The 9,994-nt window shown below is 50.8% G+C and overlaps 1 protein-coding gene across 1 annotated transcript in view; it reads right to left on the reverse strand.

Moving 5' to 3' along the window:
* KCNK10 (potassium two pore domain channel subfamily K member 10) overlaps positions 1-8,808 on the reverse strand; it is a 119,795-nt gene extending 110,987 nt beyond the window's left edge. The window contains 1 exon segment of the mRNA XM_028506326.2: positions 8,008-8,808. Within this exon segment, the coding sequence (XP_028362127.1) occupies positions 8,008-8,059 (52 nt within the window). The 5' untranslated portion in view covers positions 8,060-8,808.
* Positions 8,809-9,994: the final 1,186 nt, after the last annotated feature.

Consider the following 9,994-nt stretch of genomic DNA (forward strand, 5'->3'; position numbering starts at 1 on the left):
CCCCCCACTCTAAGCTCCTATGCTGCGCAGAGTGTGGCATCTTGCCCAGGGGCTTGGGTAAATGAATATAACATGCACTTACTCCTATGAGGCTATTTTAAGGATGTATATGCTGAACCAGATCTATCATAACTACTTCCCATATGGCCTCAAATTCCACCGTGAAAAATTAATGCCCTTGGCCTAAAGCAACATTCTCAACCAGTAGAATCCAGGAGCTGACTCAGGCTGGTTTAAGGTTAAAATGGGTAACGACAGAGTGTCCCAAATTTGCAGGAGAAAAAATCAAGTCATGGACAGACTCCTTTCACATCCCTAAGCTCCCCCCCCACCACCACCATTTTTCCTTAAACATTAGGCACCTGCTTCTTATCTCACGTGACACTCGACAGTCAGCATCTCTAATCAGACTATCAGGCTTCTATCAGATCAAATCTGGTAAGTTGCACTCTTTGTCTTTACCCTGCTAGACTAATTGATGGGTTATAATTGGGGGGACCCATGGGCCTGCTTACACGTAAGAAACTCACTTTCCTGCTAGTAAAATGGTCGCTAGCTATAGGTCAGAATTACAAATATTGGCATCGTAGCCCATTCTGCAAAAGTCACGGTGACTTCCAGATTCTTCATCGCTTGACCAAATCTGCATTGCCTCTTCAAGCATCTTTTTTTAACTGCAGACACGACCACCACCCTACACATCAGGGAGTTGAATTTTTTAAAAAGTTAGGATCCTTTGCACAAGAGACAGAAACTGAGATTAGAACTTTGTAGGAATAGGAGGGGAGAGGAAGTAAGGGAGGGAGGGAGGAACAATGGAGAGGAGGAGTTGGGAGGACAAGTTTTCTGCGATCAGGCGGTTTATGCATGGCAGTGGTTCGCTCTCCAAATCCTGTCCTTTCTCACCATTCCGCTCTGCTTCAAACTTCCCTCCATGAAAAAGGGAAGCACTGCAACCAAAGTGGGTGGCAGTGTGGAAACTGGAATTCCCTGAAATCCCACCCACATACCCCTCCATACAACGTCTCGTGCCCACCCGCTACCTCTCCCTGGCTCTGGGAACAGAGAAGGAGGAGGTGCACTCCCCTAGTGACCACCCCCTTTCTTGCCAATGGCTCAGGCCCTCACCCCACACCCCAGCCTTAAACAGAGGATTAGAAAGTCAGTCTTCACTTTCAATTCACACTGCTCAGTTCCAGACACTCACGAGGGAGAAATGAATCTCAGACTTTGTCTGCAAACCGAAAGTAAATGTTCTGGAAAGTATATATGAGGTGTTTGTTTCTCCATCCTGGGTGACAGTAATGAGCCTGACACGGAAAAACACTAACATTTCCACCAAGAGTACCACCAGGACCAGAGCTCGAAAGTGGGTGGTCCCTTTGACCTCCACAAAGAAAAAAAAAGATGTTCTAAAGACTGTCTGAGCCAAGGTGTGGTTCAGGCTTCTTTTCCAGTGGTGTCTAGGGGAGTTTCATCATTTCCTTCTTTTTTTTGGCTAATCCCAGTGATTGCAGGGTAGAATTAAGACTGGGCAGGATGACTTTGAACATCTTTCCTCTTCACTGCCTGAGAAATCTGCCATGTGGGTGTCATCAGCATGGTGCTAGTGCCATGTTTAGGTAGATGCCGTAACCAAGTCTGAGCCCCTCATGAACTCCAACCCTGTCTGGTGCCCTTTAGAACACAATGGGATACAGCGAAACAAATAGTCCTTTTTATGCACCTTGCTGCTTCAGCCAAGGGAGCTATCCAAACTGAAACCTCCTCACTGTCTATCAGTAACATTGCTTCATTCTGTTTCATCATTAAACGGTCTCTCTCTCTAATTCTCCATAGACTAAAAGTAAAAGGAACCCACGACCTCAAAAAAACATTTTTCGTGCCAACAGTGGGTCCCTGGCCCTGTGCCTATATTCGATACACTTTATCCACATCTCAGCTGTGGTTGAAGCTTCCCAGTTTGGGGTAAGATGTGGATGGTATTTGTTTAATACATCTGCTTTCTGATGCTCGTATAAGGATTGCTATGGACTGAATCATGTCTCCCAAAAATTCATGTTGAAACCTCAACCCCTCATGTGACTGTGTTAGGAATAAGGACTGTTAGGAGGTAATTAAAGTTAAAGGAGGCCATAAGGGTGGAGAGCTAATCAATAGGGCTGGCGCCCTTTAAGAAGAAGAGAGACACCAGAGCACGCTCATTCCACCGCATGAGGGCACGGTGAGGAGGTGGCCATTTGTAACCCGAGAGGAGAGCCCTCGCCAGACCTCACCCTTGGACTTCCAGTCTCCAGAACTGGGAGGAGAAAAACATCTGTTGTTTAAGCCACCCTGTCTATTGTATAATATTTTGTTACGACAGTCTGAGCAGACTCGCACAGAGCCAAAGCACAGATGTTCTGGAAACAGGTGAGATAACGAAGTCTGCCCGCCGAGACTCACTGCCACCCGGCAACCACTGGGACTGGCAGCGGAGGACGAAGCTCTTTTCGACACCACGGGAAAAGAGGCCCGGTCCAAATCTTGGCTCAGACGGTCTTTGGAACATCTTTCCTCTGTACTTTCTAGGACAACTGTGGTGATTTTTGGCACATTATTAATACCATTTGGAAAGCTGAGCTCCTAAAAGTTGGATATGAAATCAAAATAGATGATTTTCTTTCCAGAAAACCTAAGCTATACAAGTGAGTTTGGAAACACATTCATAAAGGTAGCAGTCATGCGGCCTTGCAATATAAGCACGGCTCCATTCACAAGACACCAAAATCTCAGTTTTAGCCAAGAGAGAAGTAGGATCCTGGAGTCTTCCACTGAATTCCTGGGCACAGCCATTGACTAAGGACTCACCAATCTCCTGAGAGCTTTTTCTCTCTAAACCTTTCAGAGAAGTCTCTGAATACATTTTTGGATAAGAAGGAATAGGAGAGTGTGGACTGAGCAAAGACCCTGAAAAGGAGCCTTGAGAGAAATTGCCCGACGGACATAGCATCAAAAGGCCCCAGTTGGCCCCAGCTCTATTTGCAGCCTTGGACCCCCAGATAAGTAATTTACTCTTCCTACTGCCAACAGGAAGTCTAGAACTCCAGTCCTGACGAAGAGAGGGCTGCGTAAAGAACAAGTGAGATAACTTGTTAGAAGTGTTCTGTAAACTGAAAGGTGCTACACACGTACAATACAGGCCTCTCCGGAATTTTGCATTAAAGTGTGCACTAAAGATGCAGTCTAAGTATCGCCAGCTCTGCAGCTTTGCTTCTTGCTTTAAATGCTTCCAAAGAGCTACATACCAATTGGCCAATATGAGCCAAATTATTCACTAGACACCAAGCATACCTGTGTCAGCTCCCTCCCCTCCCCTACCCTCATGCCCAACCAGCCTTTTCACTCCTGATGAACAGGGCAGAAGGAGGCCAGTCTGCTGGAGGCTCCAGAGAGCTGGGAGTCTGTAAGGAAGAGACAACGGTGTGTCCTTTCTGACATTCCACTATTTAAAGATAGACTTTCCTTCTCCTCATTTGTACTTTCTCATTTGTGGTTTAGAGGAAGTCCTGGAATTCCCATCCTGCAGGAAGCCTTAGAAATCCCCTCCAATCCATCCTACCATCCATCCAGCCATTCAGCAAAAGGTTATTGAGTTCGTCACAGGTGCCAGGCACTTCCTTGGGCGCCTGGGGTTATGGCAAGGGAAGTGCCTACCTACTCATGGAGCTCACACGCTAGCGAGAACACATAAGTCAGATGGCTTCAGATCATGACAAGTGCCAGGGAGACAAATGAACAGGTGACATAAGGGACAGGGCAGGGGACAGAAAGAAGAGGTCTTTAGGGGAGACAGGGATGCCCTTTGCTAATGAGCTGACATTTGAGCTCAGATTGAAAGGGTGGAAAGTGGTCAGTCGTGAGAACACTCATTACAAGCTATGCAAAGTGCAGGTGCAAAGGCCCTGAGGCAGGAACAAGTGTGTTCTATTTGAGGAAGACAGGGAAGCCAAGGGGTCCAAAGGTCAGATCAAGGAGGTAAGTTAAGAGATACAGTCGAAGAGGCCTTGCCAACGCCCCCCGCCTTGTGCACGGGAAGGAAATGAAGCCCCCCAAGGCTGACTGAGCAGCCCAAGGTCACGCAGCTAATTACTGCTACAGCTCATTCTTCCGCCCTCAAACTCAGAGTTTTTTTAAGCCATATCGATCTGCTTCTTTCAAACTGTGGGAACACTGTTTGCTAATATTACTAGCTTTTAAAAGCCTTAACATACATTTAGCCGCAAGCCAATCCCAATTTTCCAACAAAAACTCATCAAGTGACCCCATCAATTTAAAATACGTGTAAGTTTTGCTATGGAGGCTAAGAGCATCAACCTACTTTTGTGTATGAGCTACACAAATATTAACTAGTTTGTTAACGGCTTAGCTTTACAAATAGGAGGAAGGCCAAAGCTCACCAGAGACTATTCGCTTTGCCTTTAGCTCTTATTTTGCACCTACACCTCTTGACAGAGTTTTGTTTCATTCACCTGGAAGCAAGCAAAACCAATCTGCCCTCAGTCCACCTTCAGGCAACAGGGATATAAGAAGCAAAACATCATGGTTACAACTTCCTCCCACAATCTGGGCGTGTCTCCACCTGAAGTTTCAAATCTGTGAAAACCCAAATCCTACAGTCCATTTATGGGAATTGTCCCTTTGTTTTCTGGTATAATGTTAGCTTCCTCTTTATCTTTGTCCTGCGAAATGCACTCGGCTTGTGTAAATGCAAACCTCCACACAACCGAACCTCTGCCTGGAGGCCAGGGACTTGGCCCACCAGAGGAAGGAGAGATGCTACCTGGCTGGAGGAGTCAGTAGAGAAAGGAATCTGTAGGAAAAGCTGATTCACTGCCTGCCTCCCTCCCTCCTCATCCCCCTTCCCCTCCCTCTCCTACCCCATTCCTTTTTCCTCCTCCCCCCACGTTTTCTCTTTCTCCTCAAACAAGTTTCTCCAGTCCCTGAGCTCTGGAAGCCTCACAAAGCAAGAGCCAGAAGTCCCAATAACTTAAGAGATAGCCTTAAGAGCGTTTAAGGGCCCACACTCTAGTCCAACCTCACCATCTATTATCTGTGTGAACCTTGGGCAAGCTACTCAGCCTCTGCTCCTCACGTCCCTCAACTGTAAAATAAGGATAGTATCTTCCTCCTAAGGTTAAATTGAAGTTATAATTAAATAGCTGATTGATTAATAATTTTTGTATATAATGCATGGAACACAATACAGTGTTTGGCACATAGTTCTATACGGGCGTGAGGTATGTCACCCTTGCTCCCCGCTCTCCTCCTGCCGCTACCCTCTTGGCGAAGAGAGACTATTGTCACCCCCACCTTCAGGAACAATTGTGCATGAAGGCACAGCACCTCACTGGAAGGCAGCTCAGTGGTGTCCTAACAGCGGTCAAGTGTCGAGTCGGGACAATAACCCTTGTACCATCAGATTTGGATAATGAGGATGATTGTATGAAATAATGTACATAAAACATCTGGCACGCAATGATAGCTCAGTAAATGTCGTCATTTGTATTAGTGTCTTCTCATTTCTAGCACCAGTGGTTGCTACTGTAGATGTCCCTCGCTTGCTTCTTCACGGTGTGAGGCTATAACCTGTGGATTCATCTGCGCTTATCACTGTGACATAAATATATACAGAATGATGGGCACAGAGAGACATATTTTAAAAAGCCCAGGCAAGCTTCACAAAGCAGCCCCACTGCCCTCCCTATCGTTGTTTCTCGAAGATCCCAAATGGACTCTTTAGACAACGGCCGGCTCAACACACCTCTTGGCTGCCACACCTTCCATTCTGCAAGTCCTGGGCTGAATGAACTCATGTGCCTCCCCTTAAGACGGGCCTCCTGCCCTGGCTGGCATAGCTCAGTGGATCGAGCACGGGCTGCAAACCAAAGTGTCGCAGGTTCGATTCCCAGTCAGGGTACAAACCTGGGTTGCAGGCCATGACCCCCAGCAACCGCACATTGATGTTTCTCTCTCTCTCTCTCTCCCTCCCTTCCCTCTCTAAAAATAAATAAGTAAAATTTAAAAAAAAAAGACTGGCCTGCCCTGGACACTGTCCCAGTCATCCTAATCCCTCCCCCACCACAAATGCTTCACTCCAAGCCTGCAAACTCTGTGTCCTCCATAGCTCCCCCCTCCATCCACTTCTCCATTCCTGGTCCATGCCACCATGGTATCAGGACCTTCACATCCACAAGAGCCACGCAGCACTTGCTTTGAAACTGAGTTCAGATCACGTCACTCCTCACCTTGAAACCCTTCCGTGGCTTAAGATAAACACTGTAGACAGTCCTCCTGCGTGCCACAATCACGCCCTGCCTGCAAGAACACAAGGCTGTGGGGCCTGACCCTACAGACCCCCTAGCCGCACCTAAAATATACAGTCCCTGGCTTTCTGCTCAAAGCCACAGAAACCTCCTTTCAGTTCATCAGACACACATGCTCCTTGTGCCTCAGGGCCTTTGCCCTTGCTGTCCCATCTTCTGCAACAGTTCTCCTCATTATTCAGTGAGAACCCTACATAGCCTCCAGGTCTCAGGTGCCAGTGTTTGACTGCCACCCCTGACACCCACCTCCCCTGGTCCTTGTCAACCTCTTCTAACACTTTCTCAAGATGCCACTGCTCTCCCTCGTGGACATACATAAACTTGTCATTATGTACAGAGATGCAGTGAGTAGGTCTGTCTTCCTCACCATAAACTCTCAGAAGGCAGAGAGCTTTTAGCTAGGCTATTTTAACTGCATCTCCAGTACCCAGGACGGTGGTTGGTACGTGGTAGGTGTTCAGTAAGTATGTTTTGCAGGGAATTTTTTTAAGCCAAGGCACATTTCTGTATTTCCAGAGATCGAGAAACAAAAGAGAAGGTGAGGGTTGTTTTTAAGGCGTAACATCCTCACGGTTGAAAATAGGCAATAACTCTACTTTTTCTTCAATTGCTAGTCAATTCACAAAACATTTACTTAACAAATGAGTGTGTTTCCTCTTTTCCAGTCTGGAGAAAAGGGGGACGGGGGGGGGGGGGGGGGGGGAATGCAACATAAAACACACATGTCAAAAAAAGAAAAATTTCGACCCCAACACACACAGAGGTGTGTCCTAGCCAGACTCAGCCTGCAGACAAGAGAAACGCTGAAAAGCATTCTTGTCAAAACTAGGCACTAGCTTTAAACTTACTCTGCTCCCACAGAATCTCAGGAGGAGGCTTAGCATCTTTATGCTAATTACAGCCACAGTGGCCGCACAGATCTGACTTAGTGGCTGGTGTGGAGGAAACACTGTCCGACAATCTTAAGAGCTGGTAAAGGACACTACTGCTCCAGCTGCCCCCTCTCCAGCCCTTTCCAGCCCCACCCCGTTCACACACCACTCCCGCCTCCTCCTTCTCCTGAGATGAGAGCCCAGCTAGCTGCCTGGTTTGGTAATGGGATTGAGTGAGAAGACACGGAAGGCCCCGTGGGCTCCATTATCACGCACGCCCTACCAGAAGGGCCACCTCCAGGGATGGTTGCTGCAAACCCCAGCCTCACTTGGCTGCCGGGAAACATTTCCCACGGAGGATACCCTGGGCAGGAGGAGCAGCCCCAGGTTCAGGGGAAGGCACCCCACCCATCTGCCCAAGAGACAAAGATCACTAGAAACAAAGGACACACACACACACACACACACAGTGTTGCACACGTAAAGTCAAAAGCAAATACTGACACTGGGTGCTATTGCAAGCCAAACAGCCAGCCCAGCTTGGTGTCTCTTTAAATAGATGCTGAAACAAACCAGGAGGGACAATGACTATATGATAATGACAGGCACTCTCCGGGTTTGGAACCCACGCTGCCTCCGCCCTCCTCCCGGGCGCATTTTTCTGCCTCGGGACACACGCTGCCAGGAGCAAGAGTGCTTCCACTCAGGAAAGCGTGCGCGCGCGGCAGGTGGAGGCAGGGCGAGGGTGGCCAGACGTGGGAAATACCAACCTTTAGGATCCCAGTTCACCTGTTTCCTTGGAGTCTCGATTGGAAATTTCATTGCTCCGTCGTCCAGATGGGGAGGAAATGAAAAGAATCAAAATAAAGTCCTCAAGCTTTGCACGCCTCGTTACAGCAGTCCAACAAAACAATTTCCAAGGATGGGGGAGCCCAGGGACCGGCTCGAAGAGGAGCCTCAGAGAAAGGCAAGTGGAAAATGCTGGCTTAGGAGAGAACCGGAGACGGCTTGGGTGTTAGCACCGGTTGAAGGGTGGCCGGCAGCAGCCCCCAGGGTAAAAGGAAAAGTGCGATCCACCAGGGGAGGTGAAGAGGGAGGTTCGGGAAGATGAAAGAGCCAAGCTTCCCAAACGCGGTGCCAGCAGGTTGGGGGCTGAGCAGCCGGAGGGCCTGCGCGAGGGAGAAGCCCACTGCAGTGTCACTCCAGCCCCGGAAGCCGCGTGTGTACACACTCCTGCACACACACACACTCGCACACACTCGCCCGGGCACGGGCACGCGCGCTCCAGCGGGCACGTCAGCCTGGCTCCACGGTGCAGAACACTCCCGCCCCACCCCAGCGGTGGTTCCTCGCCCGCGGGCAACGCCCCCCACTCTCCACCCCCGAAAGCCATTGGACGTAGGGGTGGCGCGGCACTCGGGGCGCGCGCAGCCGGGGCGACCCTCCCCACTCGGCGCTGCAGAAGCCGCGCCGAGGCTGGAGAGCTCAGGCGGCTGAAAAGCTCGGCCGGGGCTGTGCCCGCAGTAGTGCGGCGACAGGCGGCGGGAAGCGGCACCGGGGAGCCGCGGTGGGGCGGGGCGTGGGCGACAGGCGCTCGGCTACTTACTGGCTCCGCGGGCGGGCGTGAAGGCAGCCGGCGCGCTCCGTGGAGTTGCAGCCGGAGACACGCTTGGCTGCCTGGAAGGCGCTGCAGGAGGCGGAGGAAGAGCCGCGGTGGCCCTGCCGCAGACCTCTGCCTCGGGTCACTTCGTGTTACCGTTCCCACCCTGGGCGCATCCCCCTTCTTTTCTCATTTCATATTTTCACCCCAGTCCCCTCCTGCGCCGGGTTCTCCGGCCTGCGCTCCGAACCTACGTCCCCAGCGCACTCGGGAGAGACCCGTGCCAGCCATGAGCCTTTTGTTCTGGGACTGTTCAGTATCATCCTCGCTCTCCCCGCCCGGGGAAGCTCACTCCCTCGGCGCAACCCTGTCCCTTCCCGAGCTACCGGCAGCCCAGCTGAGGCCGCTGTTCGGAGGCCTGGGAGGAGGCTTGGAGACAGACACGGCCCCAGAAGAAAGCAGAGTTGCCAAGACCTGGCTCTGGGAATCAGCGGCCCCGGGAGTCCGGGAGCCGGAGAGTCCAAGCGCCCAGCAGGTACAGCTGGCGAAGGGCCTCCAGACTTTTGGAAAGAGGCTAACCCCGGCACATTCTCCCTCCCCCGACTCTCACTGCCCCCACCTGAAGCCCCGCCGGGCTTGCCGTGGGACCTCAGTCTCCAGAAGAACCCAGCGGGCTGAGATGGTCCTGAATGGGCCACTGGAAGTGCCAATATAAACAATGCTTAGAAATTACTTTGGGTTCCCAAAAACGGAGGCTTGCATGTAGGACAATCTCAAGACATAGCTGCTAAATGAAGGCATGAATGGCATAGAGCGTGCTGGAGAGGAAGCAGCTTGATTCACATGTCCGTTCCACACATACCCTGAGCCCCTTCTGTGCGCCATCACTGCACTAGGTACTGGCGGTACGGCCAAGAACAAGCCAGGGACTGGACCTTGCCCTCATGGAGCTTACTGTCTACTGCCATGACGAGGGGAGAGACTGTCACTGCCTTCACTCACGAAAGGGAAGGAGGTGACTGCCCAGCTCATCCCTGAGCCTGCTATGGCTGTGCACCCCCACGCTGGGAGCTGTTCTCCGAACTGTGTGCCACAGCAGGCCGCCTCGAAGCTGCTGAGGAGCCCCGTGTTAGCTGCATCTTTCTCGTCATCTGTTT

This window comes from Phyllostomus discolor, chromosome 1 (assembly GCF_004126475.2).
Source record: "Phyllostomus discolor isolate MPI-MPIP mPhyDis1 chromosome 1, mPhyDis1.pri.v3, whole genome shotgun sequence".
NCBI classification, from domain to species: domain Eukaryota; kingdom Metazoa; phylum Chordata; class Mammalia; order Chiroptera; family Phyllostomidae; genus Phyllostomus; species Phyllostomus discolor.